Raw genomic sequence first — 27,372 nt, forward strand, 5'->3', positions numbered from 1 at the left:
GGCTTTTGTAAGAAGCAGTGGGTACAGGGAATGGTTCTGACCATCTGATGTGCTTCCCCACGGTTCACCAGACGAAGGCGGCTCGTTCTCGGAGCATCCGCACACCGAAGCGCTGCCACTCGCGCTGGTGGATCCACAGCTCCTGTGTGGTGTCCAAACACGCCAGAACCGACCCACCCTTCCACGCCGTCACACGCGCATCAGTGTCCTGAGGAGAGGCACAGCGCAGGGTATTATGGGTAGGGTTTGCGTCAGGCCCTTAATAACTACAGGCCCCAAAAATACGATCAGCCTCGTGTGAGGGACGTTCATCTAACATTTAAAATCCTTTACGAACACCCAATTTATTCACTGAAAATGTAATGTTATAGTGTTGTCAAAAGTACCAACATCACATCACCAAGTCGGTACTGAAATTTAAAAAATGCGAGGCTTTGAGCGCTGTTGAGCAGAATCATAAACACCTCTGATTGGCCGTTGTGTTCACGAGCTCATCATGTCTGTGATTGGCTACAATGATTGCTTTTGTTGTTATGTTTGGTAACTTGCCATTTTGTGACATCTGGAGTAAATTTTCTACTCAAAATGACACATTCATACTCAAAAACGATCTATCGTTGGCCAGCAGCCATATCACCCTGTAGCCCAAGACTGGTTGCCCACAGAAGCTCAGCAGGGTTGAGCCTGGTCAGTGTCTGGATGGGAGACTCCTGGGAAAACCAGGTTGCTGCTGAAGGAGGTGTTAGTGAGGCCAGTAGGGGGCGCTCACCCTGTGGTCTGTGTGGGTCCTAACGCCCCAGTGTAGTGACAGGGACACTATACTGTCAAAAGAGCACCGTCCTTTGGATGAGACGTTAAACCGAGGTCCTGACTCTCTGTGGTCATTAAAAATCCCAGGATGTCCTTCGAAAAAGAGTAGGGGTGTAACCCCGGTGTCCTGGCCAAATTTGCCCCTTGGCCTCTGTCCATCACGGCCTCCTTATCATCCCCATATACTGATTGGCTTCATCAGTGTCTCCTCTCCACCAGTATGCTGGTGTGTGGTGGGCGTTCTGGCGCAATATGGCTGCCTTCGCATCATCAGTGTGGATGCTGCACATTTGTGGTGGTTGAGGGTGATTCCCCCTTCCATGTAAAGCGTTTTGAGCACCTAGAAAAGCGCTATATAAATGTAACAAATTATTATTATTATTATCGAATGTTTCCGTCACTGTGTACCAAGTATTGAGGTCTATACGAATTTTGGTAGATGTACAATGCTAATAACCATGGAAATGTGTCATTACAGTGTGTAAATATCTCTAAACAACACAATGCAATCACTAGTACGACTTTCTGTTAATAAAGTATCTGGTAAGAATCTATTCTATATTAACAATGCATTAAATCACATTACACATTCATATAAATAAATAAAAGAAATATCATGTCTGAAGTCAAGTGAATTACGGGTCATTGGACAGGCGTCCAATCACAACTGACTTCTGGAAAAGGGGAAGTAACCAATGACATTTGAGGTTATTAAAACAGTAAGTCCCACCCCTCGACTTCCAAAAATAAAATTGTTCGAGCGAGCAAAAGCAGCAGGCGAGAGGAGATCAAGCGCGAGGGCGTGGGGAATGATCATGTGGGTTTGAATGAGCTCGCGAGTTCCCGTTTCCTCGTGTGTAGATCTGTTATCCTCTCACGAATGTCATTTACTGCACGCGCCAGCATCAGTTGTGCGCTCCGTGAATATTGTCATTGATTTGCCAACATACTTGCCGCCACTGAGTTTTAAGTGCACAAGTTAGTTTTGCATCTAATATATCACGAAGATAGTAGCAAAAGTCAAGGCGCCAAATTTGAAATTGCAGTGACAGATTTGAGAAGTTGCAAGTGCATAATTGAGGTTGTACTGCGAATGTGAATGTAAGAATAAGTGCAAATATATATTACAAGTTTGTGTCAGTCATTGTATTTTTGTGAATGGCATTTTACACTTTTGTGACTACTTGTCTGCAGCTTCTTAAAGCTGCTTTTCTTTGCACTTCTCCACAGTAAGTCAAGTCACCTTTATTTATACAGCGCTTTTTACAATACAGATTGTATCAAAGCAGCTTCACAGTGATAACATGAAAATAATACAACAAAGTTTGTTTCTAGAAGAAAATTAAGGAACAACTAAGCAAGCCAAAAGCCAAGGCAACAGTGACAGGAACCGAAACTCCATCAGTGACAGAATGGAGAAAAAACCTTGGGAGAACCCAGACTCAATCGCTCAGTTCTCCTCTGGCCAATGAGCGAACAGTGTGTGATTATGATCCAGGCAGCATTACAGGTCAGAGGTCAGATTGGATCAGAACATTCAGAATATTATCCAGTTCCATCTGGTTGGAAGTCAGAGTCATCAAGTGTTGAGGATCAGTGCCGATGGCTGTCGTGTCGATGAGGCCTTCACAGGGCTGATGAGGCTGGCACTTCAGGGATGTGTCATGGATGTGTCCAGGCGCAGGTCCTTCATCTGATCTGGTGTTTTTTAAAATAATTTTCTCCAAACCGTCAGCTCTTTCATTGATTTTTTCTGTCAGCATTCTGACAATGTAGTTTTGCAGGTCGAGGAGGGATGGCTCGTTCTATTATTTCTTTGAATCGGGGGTATGCAGAGCCGAATCAAATTCGATCAAACCTTTAGAAAGCAAAGTTTCACGTTGCTGTTGGATTTGTGCATAATTATGCACCTCCACGACTTCCTGTTCAGCATCCAGCCACCTCTTGAGTTTCTTTCTTGGAACTTTAAACTTTCTGATGAGATATATTTTGCACCAAATACAGCTCAAAAGTGGAGTAAACTAGATTACTGAATTACTACTCGATCAAGTTAATATAGTTACCACAAAGCGAGGAATTTGAAGAAGAAATTTTCCAACCTTACAGATTTACATCCTCCACGGTTGCCATCTTGCGCTTCCCCTATATTAGAAATATCTGGATCCTTCGACTTGGTGTTACGAGCCCATTAAATGAATTAAAATGGAACATCATAACATATAAAGACCACAGAGATTCAGTGACGGTGTATAAATTATTTATTTATAAATGATTTAAATGATGAGTAATTAGTCATAAACAGAGCATGGTGGTAAAAGAAAGTAACAAAACAGACAGAAAGAAAACCCTGCGCACACATGTCTACCGGAGAAATAACACTTGCCTACCTCCCGTTCGAAAACCAACGACAATGTTCTCCGTGAGTCTTCCGGGTCCTCTGACTGCTGCCCTAACTAAACCTAAACTAAGTAACGTGAAAACCCAACACCGATTACCACCAGCTCTAAATAAAGTTATAAACTAAAATCTAACAAACATGAGTTCCACACCAGGAACGTGCTTATAAAAAAACACGATCATCAAGTCGACACGGGGAAACTCCATAAAGAGGCATAACGGGCCAAACACACGGGACACCTCGGAGCTACGCTCCGTCTGCCACCAGAAGCGGATCGGAAGTGAGAGTGAGAGAGAGAGCGGATGTTAACCAAGGCATCTTTAAAGCAGTTGCCCCGCCCACAATCAGCAGTCGGCGAGACGTCACGTGACCTATGGAGGAAACAGAAACACAACGCACAAAGCAGCACAAACACTGTTCCCATTTGCTTGACAGCGTAACACCCTCACCCTTAAAGAAAATAAATTGGGGTTTAAGTCAACAACTTAATACATTTTTACAAATAAACACTTACAAACCCACATTCAGCAATGGCTCCAGGAACCTGCTAAACTGAACAGAGGAAAAAAAATAAATAAATAAAGTGCAACAAATAAGTTGTTGTTTTTTATTATACCACAATTTATTTACCATACTCTCCTATTAAGCACGAGACAATGCATCGGCAACTACATTGTCACGTCCTCGGATGTGCCTAATCTCCATGTTACAGCCCTGTAGAATCAAGCTCCACCGCATTAAGCGCTGGTTAGAATTGCGCATGCGATCAAGAAAAACCAAAGGGTTGTGGTCTGTATAGACCACAACCGGACATGCAGCACCTCCCACATAGACCTCAAAGTGCTGAAAGGCGAGCACAAGAGCAAGAGGTTCCTTCTCTATGGTTGAATAAGCACGCTGACAACAATTAAACTTGCGCGAAAAAAAACAGACAGGGTGTTCAAGACCATCCCCGTCATGTTGCAGAATCTGGAAAGACTTCGTCGCGCCGCTGTGATGCAATCGGCCTTCAGATGCGGCCTTCGGAGGAGCAGCTCCTGGGTGCTTCTCATCCATCCTCGTCTCCTCACTCCTCTGTCCTCCATCCTATGACCCGGAAACCGATCGAGCTCAGCCATCTTGAAGGACATCTCAATTCTGGATAGAGGAGTGAGGAGCTTCCAGAGGAGTTATGAGCGAGGAGACGGGTGAGTTTTATCGACTAAACGTGATGCACGTATACATTTTCCTCCCACTTCATATCGGTCACAATAATTTTAATTTATACTTTACCTTTGCAGTTTATATAAACCACACATCTCACATATTTCAACAGGGTTTCTTGCTTTATTATTATTTATTATGAATTTCTGAAAATAACCAAACTTCAACAACATATGGGCAGATCCTCTGAGCGCTGCTGATGACGCTGTGAAGTGACGCTTGAGTGATCAAGTATTCCAATATATAAATAAACTTTCTTTCGATTCCACCATCCTCCTTTTCTTTGGAAAGGAAGTATAGGAGCACTTCCATTATTTTCCATCATGTCTACACCTTGTGCAAATACAGCTGTACCTGAATTCCAGGTAAGATAACCATCTCATGTGAAACTAAACAAGATAACACAGTTATTAGACAAGAGACCACACTGAGCAGAAAACGGAAAAAACAAATAGCCTAGCATGTCCAGCCCACGAATAGACGTGCATTTGTCAGAGTAGAAGTAAACTAAATGTCTGGACTGAATAGATACACATGAAGATGAGTATGACTATGAGTATATGATAATAAAAGATGCAATAGACAAAAAGCATAAATGGATCAATACAAGAATACAAGTTTGAAAGAATTAATCATAGAAATAACCATAAAAGAATAATCATACGTATATTTTTTTCTTTTTCTTATACACCACATGCTTAACAAGATTTCATTTTTAATATGAATGAATCATTTTTACTAAAATAGGATCGTGATTTTAACGGTAAAAGACTAGGGTTAGGGTTAGGTGCTACGGTGGAAAACTATACATGGTGAATAACTGTAATAGATCTAACCGTACATTTACATTAAATTTACAGTTTTTTACAATTTACCATAAATTGACATTTCCACTGAGATTGATAATATCATTTATTTCTTTTAATATCAGTCTAATACATTAAGCGATTTTAGCGTTTCAGATCGTCCCCGTGGACGCAGGTGTCGTGACATCATCGCGTACAACAGAAGTCCCATTTCATTGGCTAAGTGCCAGCCAATAAAACAGCTCGTTTGAACACCCCCGCTCCGCCCCACTTTCTCTCTCGCCTATGGCGGCAAATCAATGACAATATTCACGGAGCGCACAACTGAAGCTGGCGCGCCCAGTAAATGACATTTGCGAGAAGATAACAGATCTACACGCGAGGAAACGGGAACTCGCGAGCTCATTCAAACCCTGCGCAAGCGCATGACATCTCCTCTGCACACACTACAAGCCGTCGCGCACGCACATGATCATTCCCCACGCTCTCGCGCTTGATCTCCTCTCGCCTGATGCTTTTGCTCGCTCGAACACTTTTATTTTTGGCAGTCGAGGGGCGGGACTTACTGTTTTAATTACCTCAAATGTCATTGGTTACAATGTCATTGGACGCCTGTCCTTGACTTCAGACATGAGACATCACTTAATTCATTTTTATTAACAGGAAGTCTTACTAGTGATTGCATTGTGTTGTTAAGAGATATTTACAGACTGTAATGACACATTTCCATTGTTATTAGCATTGTAAATCTACCAAAATTATTATATTATATTGTATTAAATGTAAAACGGGTAACTTGCGGGATCCGGCGGACTGCGGTAAACAGGGGAGGTACTGGATGACCCTTCAGGACTGCATTGTCATCATGTCCAGGCGCAGGTTCTTCATCTGATCTGGATACGGCCTGGATCCGGTGGACTGCGGTAAACCTCGGATAAACAGAGAGACTAATATTAGCGTAGACGCCATCCTTCTTATGATGTAACAAGTACATCAGAATTTATTTAAGTCTGTAATATGCCTGGATCTGAACAGGAGAATCACAGCTCTTGGTTTCTGGGACACATCGAGCCTCCTTCCCACGCGATGAAGCACGTCACTCTCAGTAGCGAACTTTCCCTTTTCTTCTGGAAGCACTGCAGCGCATATGTCCGCGACCTTCTGTTTCTGTCCTTCATCCTATGACCCAGAAACCGATCGAGCTCAGCCATCTTGAAGGACATCTCAATTCTGGATTGAGGAGTGAGGATCAAGGAGTGAGGATCGAGGAGTGAGGAGCTTCCAGATGAGTTATGAGCGAGGAGACACCGGTGAGTTGAATGAAATGAGGAAAGGAAGCGAGGAAAGGAAGTGAGGGAAGGAAGTGAGGAAAGGAAACGAGGAAAGGAAGCGAGGGAAGGAAGTGAGGAAATGAAACGAGGAAATGAAACGAGAAAAGGAAGCGAGGATTCCAATGTATAAATAAACTTTCCTTCTATTCCACCATCCTCCTTTTCTTTGGAAAGGAAGAATAGGAGGAAAGGAACCGAGGAAAGGAAGTGAGGGAAGGAACCGAGGAAAGGAAGCGAGGAAAGAAAGCGAGGAAATGAAACGAGGAAAGGAAACGAGGAAAGGAAGCGAGGAAAGGAAGCGAGGAAATGAAACGAGGAAAGGAAACGAGGAAAGGAAACGAGGATGCACAAATAAGAAATGAGAAGCACCCTCGGTGAACTGGGACACAGCTTTGGTGTCTCGTGTCGTAAATCCAATGATGCTGACAATGACTATTCTCTCTGACCAATCAGTGATCTGCAGTGTTTACTTGTCACACTTTAGTATCGGTACGGCTCGCACGGAACCTCAACTGAGGTGGAACTAAAATAAGTCCTAGGTACCAGAGCATATGAGCGGAGTGGAGCGGTGAGAATCTCAGCTCATCGCTCACGGAACTGTTCACCCCTCCACTCCCCCGCTCAAAGCTACATCAGGCCGCTCTGCTCATTATCACTCAGCGCTCAATGCAGTTTGCTTCGCGCTCCACTCAAATCGCCCCCCGCTCGCTCCAAAAAAGGAAAAAAAATCTACATGTATATCACTTTTAGCTTAGACCACAGCCTTACCTCCTAAAGAACTAATGAGCAACAACAACATTTTTCAAATAGAAATGTTTTATTTCAAATTACAAATTAGGCCTATGTAAGAAGGAATATATATTACACACATATTATGTTGAAATAACGAGATATTATGTTGAAATAACCTTATTATTAATAATACATATTTTAGAATATTTGATTGAATGCTGAATGTTGCGCTTGTTCAATTTAATAAAATTAAAACTTTAATTGTGATCATTAAAATAATTGCATATTAAATATTTAGTGGCCAAGTTTTGCTCAATTATTATTAGTATAGGCCTATAATGCGCAGCTCCCCTGATCTAGCACCCCCTCAGCACATCTCTGGCGCCGCCCCTGACTGTGCAAGATAGATGGATTCTGGGTCAGGCTTGACTGAGCATGCTTCAGACTCGTAGTGTGAGCGGAGCGAAACTGGAGTGGGAAATAGGGTGGCGCTCTGTCCTTTTAAAAAAGCCGCTCTGCGTTCCGTCCTTGATCCGCTCGCTCGCGCTCCCCTCCGCTCACATGCTCTGCCAGGTACTGCAGACAGTGGAAACCCTCCAAGAGTGATCACTTTTTGCTTCAGCATCTGTAATCTATATAGTGTGTGGGTGTGTGTGTGTGGGTGTGTGTGTGGGTGTTTCAGGGAAGAGGTAAAGCTGTTCAACACAAGCTTTGTTTTCACTCTGAGGAAGCCATTCGCTGCAGAAACATGTCGGTTAGAAGCATTTTTTAAGTTAGACAGTTGAATTAAGGCTTTTTAATACTTAGAATCTTGGACAATCGTTGTTTGGATTGTTTAAGTCTGTTGAGATGGATCTTCTGAACCTTATGAGGGAAATCACTGCTTTTATTTTATTAATCCAGTGGAAAACTTCTGACAGCACTTCTCACAGTATCGTAAGTGACATAATCTCATAACAGAAATCATTTAAAAATCTTCTGATCAGTAATTTACTAAATCATTGATTCCAGGTTGCAACGTGTCAACAAGGTAAGTGTTAAAGAACAAACATTCTTTCTTTCTTTCTTTCTTTCTTTCTTTCTTTCAAGAACAAACATTCTTTCTTTCTTTCTTTCTTTCTTTCTTTCTTTCTTTCACAAACAAACTTTCTTTCTTTCTTTCTTTCTTTCTTCTTTCTTTCTTTCAAGAACAAACATTCTTTCTTTCATTTTTCTTTCTTTCTTTCTTTCTTTCTTTCAAGAACAAACATTCTTTCTTTAATTTTTCTTTCTTTCTTTCTTTCTTTCTTTCTTTCTTTCTTTCTTTCTTTCTTCATTTCAATGCTGTAAAATTAAAATACTTCCAGAGTTTAAAGGTCACCCTGAAGAATACTACAGACATCATGACTGGAACCCTTCACCCATACATGCTCTGACTGCAGAACTGAGTGAATCTCAGTCCTCTCTCACTGTAAGATGGGCCATTAATATCGACAGTAAGTCACAGCACATATTACACTATTACTATCATTTTAAATCAAGTATTTTTTATTTAGTTCTGTCTGGTTGTTGTAATCAGTCGTACATCTCTTTTCTTGTTGATGGATGTGTGTGTGTGTGTGTTTTTTGTGTTTTTTTTTGGAATTCACAAGAAATTATAATTGTTGGAAATATGAATTTTTCAAAAATGAAACCCAAATATAATAGATTAACTCCACTGTGGGACATTAAACAAAACCTGGAAATTAAGATTTACAGTGAGGAAAATAAGTATTTGAACACCCTGCTATTTTGCAAGTTCTCCCACTTGGAAAAATAATGGAGGGGTCTGAAATTGTCATCGTAGGTGCATGTCCACTGTGAGAGACATAATCTAAAAAAAAAATCCAGAAATCACAATATATGATTTTTTAACTATTTATTTGTATGATACAGCTGCAAATAAGTATTTGAACACCTGTCTATCAGCTAGAATTCTGACCCTCAAAGACCTGTTAGTCTGCCTTTAAAATGTCCACCTCCACTCCATTTATTATCCTAAATTAGATGCACCTGTTTGAGGTCGTTAGCTGCATAAAGACACCTGTCCACCCCATACAATCAGTAAGAATCCAACTACTAACATGGCCAAGACCAAAGAGCTGTCCAAAGACACTAGAGACAAAATTGTACACCTCCACAAGGCTGGAAAGGGCTACGGGGAAATTGCCAAGCAGCTTGGTGAAAAAAGGTCCACTGTTGGAGCAATCATTAGAAAATGGAAGAAGCTAAACATGACTGTCAATCTCCCTCGGACTGGGGCTCCATGCAAGATCTCACCTCGTGGGGTCTCAATGATCCTAAGAAAGGTGAGAAATCATCCCAGAACTACACGGGAGGAGCTGGTCAATGACCTGAAAAGAGCTGGGACCACCGTTTCCAAGGTTACTGTTGGTAATACACTAAGACGTCATGGTTTGAAATCATGCATGGCACGGAAGGTTCCCCTGCTTAAACCAGCACATGTCAAGGCCCGTCTTAAGTTTGCCAATGACCATTTGGATGATCCAGAGGAGTCATGGGAGAAAGTCATGTGGTCAGATGAGACCAAAATAGAACTTTTTGGTCATAATTCCACTAAACGTGTTTGGAGGAAGAAGAATGATGAGTACCATCCCAAGAACACCATCCCTACTGTGAAGCATGGGGGTGGTAGCATCATGCTTTGGGGGTGTTTTTCTGCACATGGGACAGGGCGACTGCACTGTATTAAGGAGAGGATGACCGGGGCCATGTATTGCGAGATTTTGGGGAACAACCTCCTTCCCTCAGTTAGAGCATTGAAGATGAGTCGAGGCTGGGTCTTCCAACATGACAATGACCCGAAGCACACAGCCAGGATAACCAAGGAGTGGCTCTGTAAGAAGCATATCAAGGTTCTGGCGTGGCCTAGCCAGTCTCCAGACCTAAACCCAATAGAGAATCTTTGGAGGGAGCTCAAACTCCGTGTTTCTCAGCGACAGCCCCGAAACCTGACTGATCTAGAGAAGATCTGTGTGGAGGAGTGGGCCAAAATCCCTCCTGCAGTGTGTGCAAACCTGGTGAAAAACTACAGGAAACGTTTGACCTCTGTAATTGCAAACAAAGGCTACTGTACCAAATAATAACATTGATTTTCTCAGGTGTTCAAATACTTATTTGCAGCTGTATCATACAAATAAATAGTTAAAAAATCATACATTGTGATTTCTGGATTTTTTTTATTAGATTATGTCTCTCACAGTGGACATGCACCTACGATGACAATTTCAGACCCCTCCATGATTTCTAAGTGGGAGAACTTGCAAAATAGCAGGGTGTTCAAATACTTATTTTCCTCACTGTATTTGATGCAGTAGCTTACCAGTAATAATTAACATTTAAAGGGGTGGTATGTTTCACAAGATGTTAAATAAGTCTCTGATGTCCCCCTTACTGAGTTTTAGCTCAAAATACCCCACAGATATTTTTATATAGCATGTTAAAGTTGTCACTTTTTGAGGGTGAGCAAAAACACACTGTTTTATGTCTGGCCCTTTAAATGCAAATGAGCTGCTGCTCCCGGCACAGGGGGCGGAGCTTCAAGAGCTTGTGTGTTAGCAGCTCCGATTACATCACGCAGACACACACTAAAATGACAGAAACTGTTCTGCCTTTTATGTTTAAACGGAGTCAGACAAAGATGGAGAGACTTAAAAAGAAGTGACAACACGTAGAATGCAACAGGACATCTCTGAATGGTTAGTTGATGAATTTATGTTGCTGATGTGGAGTTAACTATCTTCAATTAGCATATTCTGTCATGATAATCTATAAATGGCTCGTATAGGAACTGTTGTGAGATGCACACAGAGTGACTTTCTATTGCATGTGAAAAGACGGATGCTACAGTTTGAGCTGACTCACAAATGAGCTCGACTAACAACAACTCTTCCTCTTCTCAACATGGACTGTTCAGGGGGCGGGGTTTATGCAAATTCTAGGGTTGGTGATGTCACTAACCCGTGAGGAATGTTGTGTAGTCTCTACCAGAGAGTGTGTAGAGTGTGTGTGTGTGTGTAGTGTGTGTGTAGAGAGATTGTGTAGTGTGTGTGTGTGTGTGTGTAGAGAGATTGTGTAGAGTGTGTGTAGAAAGTGTGTGTAGAGTGTGTGTAGAGTGTGTAGAGAGTGTGTAGAGAGTGTGTGTAGTGTGTGTGTAGAGAGATTGTGTAGAGAGTGTGTGTGTGTGTGTGTGTGTGTGTGTAGAAAGTGTGTGTAGAGTGTGTGTAGAGAGTGTGTAGAGTGTGTAGAGAGTGTGTAGAGCAGGGCTATTCAATTAGTTTCATTCGAGGGCCGCATTATCAAATTGAGGTGGGCCGGTGGGTTGGTTTGGGGGTTTATCTTATTTATTGAAACATAACAGTTTCAATAAATAAGTTAAAGTAACCCTAAAAAAGTGTGGTATTTACTTGGAAATGTGATACCCAACAGTAGCCTATGCAAATATATAAAACCAGAATAAATAAAAAACTTGATCATTTACAGCTGTGTACAACTATTTTCCTTGGAACAAATACATTATTTATACAAACTTATAGCTGTTGGTGAGAAATAATAATAATTTTATTTATAATTGTTATGCTTAAATGAAAATATTCTGACAGTGAGACTTGTTAACCACAGGCTACTCACTCCCAATGTATAAAAAATGCCTAAACACAAGTTAAAAACTACACGCACCTTTACAAAGAAACTGACATAATTTCATAACAAGCATTAATTATATATTCCTCTACCCAAAACTAATGCAATATAAATCACTATATTTACTATTATACTATATAATATTATAGTATATATTTACTATATTTATTTATTACTACATAGTATTCAATATAAATAGGCCTATTTCTACACATTTCTGCCCAACCATGGTAAATTACTACAGTAAATTCATGGTAAATGTTTGTAAGGGTGATTAGGGGATTTAAAGTCTTTCTAATTCCGTTCATGCCACAATTGTTTCTCCTGCTTTCCTCATCAGTCTTATTGAATGTTGAGGCTGTTTCATCCGATTTAATACTAGATAAATCATCGAGTGATTTGTGGTTTGTAACAGAGAGGTTTCTGTCGAACTGAAATGCTTCCCACTGGTTGTCGCAACGCTGTTTAATAACAGTGTCCGGGACCGGGAGTAAACGCAACTCCGTGCTGGGCCGTGTTGAAACAACTGTAAACATCGCTATTTGTTGTTATACTGTACTGACCGAGAAACTGCTTCAGATGAGTCAGTGACGGAGCGGTCCGAATGAATCCGAATAGTTTTAGACCGTTATGCAAGCGCGTTTAGAATCGAACCAAAATAATGATTCATTCACGAATGATTGGTAGCCTATCGCTGGTTCAGTCGACATAAATTCGGAACACATATAATAACTGCTGAAATATTCGCACGTAAAACGTTTCTCAGGTCAATCGGAGCGAGTATCAAACTGAATTAGCCGCACCGCCAGGAAAAGAGGAGGAGGGAGGTTGGTGCCGTCGGGCCGCATGGAGATGATTGGCGGGCCGCCAATTGAATAGCCCTGAGTGTAGAGAGATTGTGTAGTGTGTGTGTGTGTGTGTGTGTGTGAGTTAGTGAGCATGTCTGTGTGTGTGTGTGTATGTGTGTTTCTGAGAGTCAGTGATAATGAGAAACTCTTCTTAGTCACAGAAAACATAAACATAAACGCCACAGTTGACAGAATTACAGCTGATCATATCACTCTTATTATGATGATGATGCTGATATTTTGCTGATGCCGATGCTTCACACACACACACACACTCTCACACATTGTGGAACCGGAAAAGATAGTTTTTCGAAAATATTTTTTTGGACGATTAATAAGTATTAATAATAAATACTTAAGTATTTTTACAGTAATTACATTATCTTAATAGTGAAGAATTGTTTACTAAAGATCATAGACTGAGTTGTACAGTAGACTTGTGTAAACTCTGTCTGACGCTTGTGTTCTCAGGCACCATTCGCCATCTCACTGGCACATGGATCACATGGTCAGAGAACAATTATAACACAGGATCAAGTTATAGTTATAGATATAGATGCGGATACAAGCCTGAGTTCTCCTCTGATCAGATCAGCCTCGCTGGCCGACAACAGGTGAACATATGACCATCTCACACACACACACACACACACACACACACACACACACACACACACACACACAACACAAAGAAAACATATATATTGTTTTATATATATATATTAGATATTTTACTGAAAAACAAAACGGTGAAATGCTGACTTTACACTTAAAACAAGAACATATACTGTATCTGCCATGACATAATTAGTTTGTCTGGAAGGCCTTATGAAGATGGACCAGAAAACAGACTGAAGACGGAGATTTTAGTTTAGAGCTTTATTACAGTAAACACCCATGAAGCAAATACTACACCATCACAGAGGCACTGAGAGACTGTGTGTCCTAATCTCACTCTCTTCTTGATTGACAGCTGTGGTTCAGTTTCACTGTGTCAAATGTGTCCGTTTGTCCTTCAACCAACTATGTCTTCGATGCCTATAACCTTCCACCACCAAATCCTGGAACAGGCAGCACTTATATAAAGAGATTCGAAGCAGGTCAGTTTTATCTCTTACAGCCACTCATTTCATCTTCTCTGTTCTATGTGGCGGGATGTTTGATTATTTCCTCTCCATCTTATTATAATTTTACATTAAAACTGTAAACTACGAGCCACTGCCCACTGTGTTCCACATTTAATTTTGAGATCTACTTCAGCTGAAATATACAGATGAGGCCGGTGCTCAGACGTGGGATATTATGAGCTGTGTTTGAAATCATCCTCAGTCAGAATTCCCTATATTAATGTCATTAAGTCCATTACATGAGAAAAGACCAAATGGAATTATTGCTCAATGTGGGATTAAATCATTATATTTTGATTTTATAATTACTTCGACGTGGGTGAAATGACCAGGATCCTTCCCACTATATGAGCCATATTCAGTCAGAGTAAGGAACGGCATCATGTTAATTCTGTCTGAAACCAGAGATGCTATTATTGGAATTTAAAGCCATATCATATATTCCTCAACATTGTCACTTAGATGACTTTTAAATTTAAATTCAATAAAATATTCACAATAAACTCACATCAGACTCTGTGAAATTGTGTGTAACCAAATCAATGATAATTAGAATAGGTTTTTAGAATAGGAGCATTTTCTGAGGGCATTTAAAGAAGGCGTTTGATACTGTGAAACATTAGGGTGCTCCGTTCAAAGCTCACACTTGTGAGGGTTAAATGTATGTGTCATACATGTTACAGTATGCATTCATATTTATCAAACAGAAAGCAAAGTTTATGTTTCGGTAATAGAGTTATATTGGAGTTCCTCAAGGTTCAGTTTTGGGCCCTATTCTGTTCCATTTATATATGAATGATTTTTGGTCTTTTCAGTTAGAGCCATTCATTATTAAAAAACGTCTCGGGTTACGACTGTAACCCTTGTTCCCTGAGAAGGGAATGAGACACTGCGTCGATGGCGACATTTTGGGGAATGCCTCCAGCGCAGCGCCTCTAAAGCATGAATGAAACTAAGCCAATCATTACTGGCGTTGCGTCATGACGTATCGTGTGACGGCACACACGGAAGCTGCAAAGGGACGCCGGCACACAACAGAGTTAGCTTCTGTGATGAAGCAAGTCGCTCCCAGAAGGCGTGACAAAGGGACGCAGTGTCTCGTTCCCTTCTCAGGGAACAAGGGTTATAGTCGGAACGTCTCGGGTTACGAGTGGCCCATCCTGGATCCACTTCTTGGATCGGGGCCCCTGAAAGGAGTGCTCTAGAGGACGCCATGCCTCTGGTTGAATGAGCCCTTACGGCCAAAGGTGAAGTCAAGTTGCGCACCTGATAGGCCATAGAGATAGCCTGAACGAACCAGTTACTGATGGTCTGTTTGGATGCAGGAAGCCCCTTCCTGGGCGACCCGAAACACACCAGCAACTGGTCTGACTCCGCCATCGAGAAGACCTCTGGACATAAAACTTGAGAGCTCTGACAGGGCAGAGCCAATGAAGTCTTTCTTCACCCGCCGTCACGTGAGATGGAGGATGAAATGCCTGCAGAACCGTAGGCCGTGCCACATTAGATGGCACTTTATGCAAGATAGCCTTAATATCGCCTGGAGCAAACTCCAGGCACGGGTGAGATATAGAGAGTGCCTGAAGATCTCCTACTCTCCTCTTTATTAGTAATGGCTAATTAAAAAAGCCACTTGAGGGAAAGGTTCTTGGCCTCAGCAGACTCCAGAGGTTTGAAGGGGGCCTCGACCAGCCCTTCGAGAACCACAGCCAGGTCCCATGTGAGAACTCTGATCTGGGTCGCAGGTCTCATCCTCCAGGCCCCACGGAAGAACCGTACAACCAGCTGATATCTCCCCAGAGGCCCATCACCCAGAGGAGCGTGGAAAGCCGCAATGGCAGCCACGTACACCTTGAGTGTGAATGGGGTAAGACCAGCCGAGAAGTGATCTTGGAGGAACTCCAGCACTGAAGCCACCGGGCAGTTAAATGGGTCCACTTCACACTCTTGACACCAAATGATGAAAACATTCCATTTTAGGCCATACAATTTCCTGGTGGAGGGAGCTCTAGAGCTGAGTATGATATCGACTACTCCTGCTGACAGGCCAGCCTCTCGGTACTGTGCCCCCTCAGGGTCCAGACCCATAGCTTCCACAGCTCTGGCCGATATTGAGCCCTCTGCCTGCGTCAGCAGGCCCCTCCTGATAGGAATATCCCATGGAGGGCCGTCCAGGAGCGATATTATATCTGAGAACCATACTCAGGCCGGCCACACCGGGGCTACAAGGAGTAGACTGATATACCACCTCGGGGTGAAGTCTCCATTCCCCGGGCCGCAGCCCCTGCCTTGACAGGGTGTCTGCTCCCTGATTCTGATTCCCTGGGATGTATGTTGCTCTGAGAGACAACAGTCTCCCCTGGGACCACAGGAGGAGCAGGAAACTCCTCAGAGCTCGAAACGCCGCCAGCATTTCCAGGCGATTTATGTGCCAGGAGGAATAATGGTACTGCCATAGACCTTTCGTAAAGCGGCTGTCCATGACCGCACCCCAGCCCGTGAGGGAGGCGTCTGTCGAAACGGCTTTCCGGCGACATGATGCTCCCAGCACGGGGCCTTGGGACAGAAACCAAGCTTTTTTCCACATAGATAGGGAACGAAGGCATCTGCACGTAACCCTGATCATATGAAATGGGTTCCCCCTCAGGGAAAACCCCTTGGGTTTTCAACCACCACTGCAGGGCCCTCATGTGCAGTAGGCCGAATGGAATAACGTTGGATGCTGCTGCCATGAGCCCTAACACTCTCTGAAAGTGTTTTACAGTGATGGCTTGGCCTAGCCTTTATCCTGGTCACCGTGGCCAGGATGGATTCGATCCATGCAGTAGACAATTGTGTCTGCATCGTGACCGAATCCCACACCACTCCCAGGAACGTGGTTCTTTGGGCTGGTGCCAACACACTTTTCTTTGTGTTGGGTCTCAACCCCAAGCTCTGGATGTGGGCAAGGACGACATGTCGATCCCGAGATGCCAGACCTGGTATGCCTGCAGTACTGCCATTGTGTGCAGACTGGCACCAGCCCGACCCGCAGCCAAGTAAGCCCTGCCCACCAAAGAAGATGTATCACAGCAGGGTTTGGTGGGCGGCACCGGGGTTTTCAGGGATGACGCAACATTGGGGGAAACACTCTTCCACCCGAGGCATCATCCCATAGCCACTCTCTCTCACCCCAGCAATATTACTGTAGTCTAATACAAGGGATTGGCCAGACTAGAACAGTGTGGCTTTTTCCATGATTTAAACAACTCGTTGTGCAAATCTAGAAAAAAAAAGGCAAAACCCGGCAATGAGGTTGTTCTCTGCCTTTCACGTGGCCAGCTGATATTTAATCTGTCCACGGCACGAGAAACAACCTCAACCAGCTCCTCATATGCAGGGACATGGAGTGGCGAGTCATCTCCAAAATCCCTGCCCTCGATGCTGAGCACATCCACTACTTTGGAAGTAGACAGCTCAAACATTGGGTTCTCTGATCGTGAGGAAGAAGCAGCTGAGCGGGAGAACATCGGAACTGGCAGAGGATTCCTGAGAAAGTGCCTCAGCAGTCTTAGGATACCCTGTCAAATCCCTTTGCGAACTCCATGATGAGCGCCGCCAAAGATCTTGTCAAAGATGGCCAAGCGGGAGACTGGTAATTTTTCACAATCCTCACAAGTAGCTCCCTTGAGAGTTAAGTGCGCGTTTCCTCGGAAGGCAACTATTGCAATACTTTACCAATTGAGTTGAGAGAGAGTGCAAATTATTAAAATATAATTAAAGACAGCTAAAAGCAAATCAAACTTGTAATATCATGTGTATATAAATCATCTTATCTTTGATACCGCCATTATTATCTTTAGCAGTGTTTATGTATGTATTTGTTGATCAGGTGTTCAAATCTGTGTGTTTTTGTTTTTAATGTTTCACTGCTCTATGAAGCCCCTCCTTCTGAAAAGCACACTGTGCTCTGATTGGTCGGCTGGAGCTGTGTGTTGTGATTGGTCAAACACTTTGAGCGTGTTTGGGAAATGTCCCGCCCCTTTATTTTGCGTATGAATTATTATAATGAGGAATATTGTGTTCGTTCCTGGAAGAAACTCAAGAATACAGTGGAGGCGTTTCAGGAGTTCAGAAACACTGACACTGATATAGAGAAGACCTGGAGCTTTTTCATGATCACACAGCAACAATATAGCTGCAAGCAGCAATACGGGGCCAAGCCCTGCAAGGCAGAGCAAGCAACAGCCGCTGTAGCGCAATGCGGAGCCAGAAGAGCAAAACATCAGAAATTTAATGTACATCAAGCACAGTAAGCACATCAATTACAGCAGCACAGCTAGCATTTAAGCACCAACAGCAGTGCAGAGCCGGAAGGAATTTAAATTATTATTTTATACACAATTTCAAAGTCGCCCCACACTGGTCTCGAACCCACGACCACAATGGTTCGGGATTCATGACGCATGGTTGAACCACTTGCGCCACCCAGAGGACATGTTTTACAAAGCTGCAGAGGAGAGGCTTCAGTGTGTGAATGAGCACACAAAATCATGTTAACGAGATTAGCATGCTAAGCTAACTTAATGCTAATATAGCTTATGATGTGGTACATCCAATGCTGGCAAAATAGATATCCTCAGATTCGACATGACGCAAGGAATCGATAGACACCAATTTTATGATGTTGTGACAAACTGTTCACAAGTTACAGCCTCTGAACCAATTATGGGTTGACCTCATTAAGTTTGCGACATCATAACTTTTTTTTTCCAGTATAGCAAAAAAATCGGGGACAGTACTTTTATGCGGCTCAGTCCGAAGATCATTTGAGTACATGTTTGGACAAAATTAGACCAATTTTGAAGGAGGAGTAGCGAAAAAACTGTTTTACATTCACTCCAATATGGCGGCCAGTCACATTGTTGATAAATAACATATGAGATATCGTTGAAATCGGCATAAGCCAAGGAATATATTGACATAAAGAAATCAAATTTCAAGCAATGTTAGCAAAAGTTATAAGCGTTTTTTCAAAAAACAATGATATCTCTGGAACACTAGGTGGCGCTGTGATCAAATTTCTCAGGTACCTTCGGGCCATGCTAATGATGATCCATACCAAATTTGGTGAAGAAATTTCAAATAGTTTAAAAGATATTGCAAATTATGACATCATTCAAAATGGCGGACACGTGGTACATCCCATCATGGCAAAATCGATATCCACGGATTTGTCATGACCCAAGGAATCGATAGACACCAAGTTTATAATTTTCTGACAAACTGTTCATAAGTTATTGGCCAAAATATGCATTTTCCATATCTCATGACCCGTAGGTGGCGCTGTTCCCAACTTTGGCATGGAACCTCAGATCATGCTTCCGATGAAGTGTACCAATTTTCGTTTCGATTGATCAAAGTTTGGCCGAGCTATAGCTTCTGAACCAATTTTGGGTCGACCTCGTTAAGTTTGCGACGTCATAACTTTTGATCAGAGAAGAATAAAAAAAATCGGGGACAGTACTTTTATGCGGCTCAGTCCGAAGATCATTTGAGTACATGTTTGGACAAAATTAGACCAATTTTGAAGGAGGAGTAGCAAAAAAACTGCATACTGTACTTTTCAAAATGGCCACTACTGTAATGGGCGGAGTCTTAATGTAAGATATTGGTTCTAATCAGCATGATGAGATGAATCAGGTGTACTAAGTTTCATTTTTCTAGATCAAAGGGTTCAAAAGTTATAACCATTTCAATGTTGAATTTTTGAACTGCTGGTGGCGCTATAGAGTTGGACCTAGAGACTCAAAAATTGCTACAATTACTTTTCATTACCATCACTACAAGTGTGCCAAATTTCATCATTTTCCTATGTATGGTTCATAGGGCTGCCATAGACTTCAAGAGGAGGAAGAAGAATAATAATAATAATAATAATAAGAAAACTAACAGATACAATAGGTGCCATAGCCCCTTCGGGGCTTGGCCCCTAATAATAATAAGATAAGAAAACTAACAGATACAATAGGTGCCATAGCCCCTTCGGGGCTTGGCCCCTAAATAGCTGCAAGCAGCAATACGGGGCCAAGCCCTGCAAGGCAGAGCAAGCAACAGCCGCTGTAGCGCAATGCGGAGCCAGAAGAGCAAAACATCAGAAATTTAATGTACATCAAGCACAGTAAGCACATCAATTACAGCAGCACAGCTAGCATTTAAGCACCAACAGCAGTGCAGAGCCGGAAGGAATTTAAATTATTATTTTATACACAATTTCAAAGTCGCCCCACACTGGTCTCGAACCCACGACCACAATGGTTCGGGATTCATGACGCATGGTTGAACCACTTGCGCCACCCAGAGGACATGTTTTACAAAGCTGCAGAGGAGAGGCTTCAGTGTGTGAATGAGCACACAAAATCATGTTAACGAGATTAGCATGCTAAGCTAACTTAATGCTAATATAGCTTATGATGTGGTACATCCAATGCTGGCAAAATAGATATCCTCAGATTCGACATGACGCAAGGAATCGATAGACACCAATTTTATGATTTTGTGACAAACTGTTCACAAGTTACAGCCTCTGAACCAATTATGGGTTGACCTCATTAAGTTTGCGACATCATAACTTTTTTTTTCCAGTATAGCAAAAAAATCGGGGACAGTACTTTTATGCGGCTCAGTCCGAAGATCATTTGAGTACATGTTTGGACAAAATTAGACCAATTTTGAAGGAGGAGTAGCGAAAAAACTGTTTTACATTCACTCCAATATGGCGGCCAGTCACATTGTTGATAAATAACATATGAGATATCGTTGAAATCGGCATAAGCCAAGGAATATATTGACATAAAGAAATCAAATTTCAAGCAATGTTAGCAAAAGTTATAAGCGTTTTTTCAAAAAACAATGATATCTCTGGAACACTAGGTGGCGCTGTGATCAAATTTCTCAGGTACCTTCGGGCCATGCTAATGATGATCCATACCAAATTTGGTGAAGAAATTTCAAATAGTTTAAAAGATATTGCAAATTATGACATCATTCAAAATGGCGGACACGTGGTACATCCCATCATGGCAAAATCGATATCCACGGATTTGTCATGACCCAAGGAATCGATAGACACCAAGTTTATAATTTTCTGACAAACTGTTCATAAGTTATTGGCCAAAATATGCATTTTCCATATCTCATGACCCGTAGGTGGCGCTGTTCCCAACTTTGGCATGGAACCTCAGATCATGCTTCCGATGAAGTGTACCAATTTTCGTTTCGATTGATCAAAGTTTGGCCGAGCTATAGCTTCTGAACCAATTTTGGGTCGACCTCGTTAAGTTTGCGACGTCATAACTTTTGATCAGAGAAGAATAAAAAAAATCGGGGACAGTACTTTTATGCGGCTCAGTCCGAAGATCATTTGAGTACATGTTTGGACAAAATTAGACCAATTTTGAAGGAGGAGTAGCAAAAAAACTGCATACTGTACTTTTCAAAATGGCCACTACTGTAATGGGCGGAGTCTTAATGTAAGATATTGGTTCTAATCAGCATGATGAGATGAATCAGGTGTACTAAGTTTCATTTTTCTAGATCAAAGGGTTCAAAAGTTATAACCATTTCAATGTTGAATTTTTGAACTGCTGGTGGCGCTATAGAGTTGGACCTAGAGACTCAAAAATTGCTACAATTACTTTTCATTACCATCACTACAAGTGTGCCAAATTTCATCATTTTCCTATGTATGGTTCATAGGGCTGCCATAGACTTCAAGAGGAGGAAGAAGAATAATAATAATAATAATAAATATAGCTGCAAGCAGCAATACGGGGCCAAGCCCTGCAAGGCAGAGCAAGCAACAGCCGCTGTAGCGCAATGCGGAGCCAGAAGAGCAAAACATCAGAAATTTAATGTACATCAAGCACAGTAAGCACATCAATTACAGCAGCACAGCTAGCATTTAAGCACCAACAGCAGTGCAGAGCCGGAAGGAATTTAAATTATTATTTTATACACAATTTCAAAGTCGCCCCACACTGGTCTCGAACCCATGACCACAATGGTTCGGGATTCATGACGCATGGTTGAACCACTTGCGCCACCCAGAGGACATGTTTTACAAAGCTGCAGAGGAGAGGCTTCAGTGTGTGAATGAGCACACAAAATCATGTTAACGAGATTAGCATGCTAAGCTAACTTAATGCTAATATAGCTTATGATGTGGTACATCCAATGCTGGCAAAATAGATATCCTCAGATTCGACATGACGCAAGGAATCGATAGACACCAATTTTATGATTTTGTGACAAACTGTTCACAAGTTACAGCCTCTGAACCAATTATGGGTTGACCTCATTAAGTTTGCGACATCATAACTTTTTTTTTCCAGTATAGCAAAAAAATCGGGGACAGTACTTTTATGCGGCTCAGTCCGAAGATCATTTGAGTACATGTTTGGACAAAATTAGACCAATTTTGAAGGAGGAGTAGCGAAAAAACTGTTTTACATTCACTCCAATATGGCGGCCAGTCACATTGTTGATAAATAACATATGAGATATCGTTGAAATCGGCATAAGCCAAGGAATATATTGACATAAAGAAATCAAATTTCAAGCAATGTTAGCAAAAGTTATAAGCGTTTTTTCAAAAAACAATGATATCTCTGGAACACTAGGTGGCGCTGTGATCAAATTTCTCAGGTACCTTCGGGCCATGCTAATGATGATCCATACCAAATTTGGTGAAGAAATTTCAAATAGTTTAAAAGATATTGCAAATTATGACATCATTCAAAATGGCGGACACGTGGTACATCCCATCATGGCAAAATCGATATCCACGGATTTGTCATGACCCAAGGAATCGATAGACACCAAGTTTATAATTTTCTGACAAACTGTTCATAAGTTATTGGCCAAAATATGCATTTTCCATATCTCATGACCCGTAGGTGGCGCTGTTCCCAACTTTGGCATGGAACCTCAGATCATGCTTCCGATGAAGTGTACCAATTTTCGTTTCGATTGATCAAAGTTTGGCCGAGCTATAGCTTCTGAACCAATTTTGGGTCGACCTCGTTAAGTTTGCGACGTCATAACTTTTGATCAGAGAAGAATAAAAAAAATCGGGGACAGTACTTTTATGCGGCTCAGTCCGAAGATCATTTGAGTACATGTTTGGACAAAATTAGACCAATTTTGAAGGAGGAGTAGCAAAAAAACTGCATACTGTACTTTTCAAAATGGCCACTACTGTAATGGGCGGAGTCTTAATGTAAGATATTGGTTCTAATCAGCATGATGAGATGAATCAGGTGTACTAAGTTTCATTTTTCTAGATCAAAGGGTTCAAAAGTTATAACCATTTCAATGTTGAATTTTTGAACTGCTGGTGGCGCTATAGAGTTGGACCTAGAGACTCAAAAATTGCTACAATTACTTTTCATTACCATCACTACAAGTGTGCCAAATTTCATCATTTTCCTATGTATGGTTCATAGGGCTGCCATAGACTTCAAGAGGAGGAAGAAGAATAATAATAATAATAATAATAAGAAAACTAACAGATACAATAGGTGCCATAGCCCCTTCGGGGCTTGGCCCCTAATAAATAATAAGAAAACTAACAGATACAATAGGTGCCATAGCCCCTTCGGGGCTTGGCCCCTAATAATAATAAGAAAACTAACAGATACAATAGGTGCCATAGCCCCTTCGGGGCTTGGCCCCTAATAATAATAAGAAAACTAACAGATACAATAGGTGCCATAGCCCCTTCGGGGCTTGGCCCCTAATAAGAAAACTAACAGATACAATAGGTGCCATAGCCCCTTCGGGGCTTGGCCCCTAAATAGCTGCAAGCAGCAATACGGGGCCAAGCCCTGCAAGGCAGAGCAAGCAACAGCCGCTGTAGCGCAATGCGGAGCCAGAAGAGCAAAACATCAGAAATTTAATGTACATCAAGCACAGTAAGCACATCAATTACAGCAGCACAGCTAGCATTTAAGCACCAACAGCAGTGCAGAGCCGGAAGGAATTTAAATTATTATTTTATACACAATTTCAAAGTCGCCCCACACTGGTCTCGAACCCACGACCACAATGGTTCGGGATTCATGACGCATGGTTGAACCACTTGCGCCACCCAGAGGACATGTTTTACAAAGCTGCAGAGGAGAGGCTTCAGTGTGTGAATGAGCACACAAAATCATGTTAACGAGATTAGCATGCTAAGCTAACTTAATGCTAATATAGCTTATGATGTGGTACATCCAATGCTGGCAAAATAGATATCCTCAGATTCGACATGACGCAAGGAATCGATAGACACCAATTTTATGATTTTGTGACAAACTGTTCACAAGTTACAGCCTCTGAACCAATTATGGGTTGACCTCATTAAGTTTGCGACATCATAACTTTTTTTTTCCAGTAGAGCAAAAAAATCGGGGACAGTACTTTTATGCGGCTCAGTCCGAAGATCATTTGAGTACATATTTGGACAAAATTAGACCAATTTTGAAGGAGGAGTAGCGAAAAAACTGTTTTACATTCGCTCCAATATGGCGGCCAGTCACATTGTTGAAAAATAACATATGAGATATCGTTGAAATCGGCATAAGCCAAGGAATATATTGACATAAAGAAATCAAATTTCAAGCAATGTTGGCAAAAGTTATAAGTGTTTTTTCAAAAAACAATGATATCTCTGGAACACTAGGTGGCGCTGTGATCAAACTTCTCATGTACCTTCGGGCCATGCTAATGATGATCCATACCAAATTTGGTGAAGAAATTTCAAATAGTTTAAAAGATATTGCAAATTATGACATCATTCAAAATGGCGGACACGTGGTACATCCCATTATGGCAAAATCGATATCCACGGATTTGTCATGACCCAAGGAATCGATAGACACCAAGTTTATAATTTTCTGACAAACTGTTCATAAGTTATTGGCCAAAATATGCATTTTCCATATCTCATGACCCGTAGGTGGCGCTGTTCCCAACTTTGGCATGGAACCTCAGATCATGCTTCCGATGAAGTGTACCAATTTTCGTTTCGATTGATCAAAGTTTGGCCGAGCTATAGCTTCTGAACCAATTTTGGGTCGACCTCGTTAAGTTTGCGACGTCATAACTTTTGATCAGAGAAGAATAAAAAAAATCGGGGACAGTACTTTTATGCGGCTCAGTCCGAAGATCATTTGAGTACATGTTTGGACAAAATTAGACCAATTTTGAAGGAGGAGTAGCAAAAAAACTGCATACTGTACTTTTCAAAATGGCCACTACTGTAATGGGCGGAGTCTTAATGTAAGATATTGGTTCTAATCAGCATGATGAGATGAATCAGGTGTACTAAGTTTCATTTTTCTAGATCAAAGGGTTCAAAAGTTATAACCATTTCAATGTTGAATTTTTGAACTGCTGGTGGCGCTATAGAGTTGGACCTAGAGACTCAAAAATTGCTACAATTACTTTTCATTACCATCACTACAAGTGTGCCAAATTTCATCATTTTCCTATGTATGGTTCATAGGGCTGCCATAGACTTCAAGAGGAGGAAGAAGAATAATAATAATAATAATAAATATAGCTGCAAGCAGCAATACGGGGCCAAGCCCTGCAAGGCAGAGCAAGCAACAGCCGCTGTAGCGCAATGCGGAGCCAGAAGAGCAAAACATCAGAAATTTAATGTACATCAAGCACAGTAAGCACATCAATTACAGCAGCACAGCTAGCATTTAAGCACCAACAGCAGTGCAGAGCCGGAAGGAATTTAAATTATTATTTTATACACAATTTCAAAGTCGCCCCACACTGGTCTCGAACCCACGACCACAATGGTTCGGGATTCATGACGCATGGTTGAACCACTTGCGCCACCCAGAGGACATGTTTTACAAAGCTGCAGAGGAGAGGCTTCAGTGTGTGAATGAGCACACAAAATCATGTTAACGAGATTAGCATGCTAAGCTAACTTAATGCTAATATAGCTTATGATGTGGTACATCCAATGCTGGCAAAATAGATATCCTCAGATTCGACATGACGCAAGGAATCGATAGACACCAATTTTATGATTTTGTGACAAACTGTTCACAAGTTACAGCCTCTGAACCAATTATGGGTTGACCTCATTAAGTTTGCGACATCATAACTTTTTTTTTCCAGTATAGCAAAAAAATCGGGGACAGTACTTTTATGCGGCTCAGTCCGAAGATCATTTGAGTACATGTTTGGACAAAATTAGACCAATTTTGAAGGAGGAGTAGCGAAAAAACTGTTTTACATTCACTCCAATATGGCGGCCAGTCACATTGTTGATAAATAACATATGAGATATCGTTGAAATCGGCATAAGCCAAGGAATATATTGACATAAAGAAATCAAATTTCAAGCAATGTTAGCAAAAGTTATAAGCGTTTTTTCAAAAAACAATGATATCTCTGGAACACTAGGTGGCGCTGTGATCAAATTTCTCAGGTACCTTCGGGCCATGCTAATGATGATCCATACCAAATTTGGTGAAGAAATTTCAAATAGTTTAAAAGATATTGCAAATTATGACATCATTCAAAATGGCGGACACGTGGTACATCCCATCATGGCAAAATCGATATCCACGGATTTGTCATGACCCAAGGAATCGATAGACACCAAGTTTATAATTTTCTGACAAACTGTTCATAAGTTATTGGCCAAAATATGCATTTTCCATATCTCATGACCCGTAGGTGGCGCTGTTCCCAACTTTGGCATGGAACCTCAGATCATGCTTCCGATGAAGTGTACCAATTTTCGTTTCGATTGATCAAAGTTTGGCCGAGCTATAGCTTCTGAACCAATTTTGGGTCGACCTCGTTAAGTTTGCGACGTCATAACTTTTGATCAGAGAAGAATAAAAAAAATCGGGGACAGTACTTTTATGCGGCTCAGTCCGAAGATCATTTGAGTACATGTTTGGACAAAATTAGACCAATTTTGAAGGAGGAGTAGCAAAAAAACTGCATACTGTACTTTTCAAAATGGCCACTACTGTAATGGGCGGAGTCTTAATGTAAGATATTGGTTCTAATCAGCATGATGAGATGAATCAGGTGTACTAAGTTTCATTTTTCTAGATCAAAGGGTTCAAAAGTTATAACCATTTCAATGTTGAATTTTTGAACTGCTGGTGGCGCTATAGAGTTGGACCTAGAGACTCAAAAATTGCTACAATTACTTTTCATTACCATCACTACAAGTGTGCCAAATTTCATCATTTTCCTATGTATGGTTCATAGGGCTGCCATAGACTTCAAGAGGAGGAAGAAGAATAATAATAATAATAAATATAGCTGCAAGCAGCAATACGGGGCCAAGCCCTGCAAGGCAGAGCAAGCAACAGCCGCTGTAGCGCAATGCGGAGCCAGAAGAGCAAAACATCAGAAATTTAATGTACA

General features: G+C 41.6%; 1 protein-coding gene across 2 annotated transcripts in view; it reads left to right on the plus strand.

Annotated features, from left to right (window-relative positions):
* Window positions 1–7,727: 7,727 nt before the first annotated feature.
* LOC311066556 (uncharacterized protein) overlaps window positions 7,728–27,372 on the plus strand; it is a 35,532-nt gene continuing 15,887 nt past the window's right edge. Inside the window, exons 1-5 of one of the 2 annotated variants that reach the window (XM_084087786.1) lie at window positions 7,728–8,216; window positions 8,292–8,310; window positions 8,627–8,755; window positions 13,280–13,422; window positions 13,782–13,908. In XM_084087786.1, the coding sequence (XP_083943912.1) occupies window positions 8,130–8,216; window positions 8,292–8,310; window positions 8,627–8,755; window positions 13,280–13,422; window positions 13,782–13,908 (505 nt within the window). In that variant the 5' untranslated portion in view covers window positions 7,728–8,129. The remainder of the gene's footprint in view (window positions 8,217–8,291; window positions 8,311–8,626; window positions 8,756–13,279; window positions 13,423–13,781; window positions 13,909–27,372) is intronic. The other variant, XM_084087785.1, reaches the window with a different exon arrangement.

The sequence above is a fragment of the Abramis brama genome, assembly GCF_963993115.1.
Source record: "Abramis brama genome assembly, chromosome: 16".
Lineage (NCBI taxonomy): Eukaryota > Metazoa > Chordata > Actinopteri > Cypriniformes > Leuciscidae > Abramis > Abramis brama.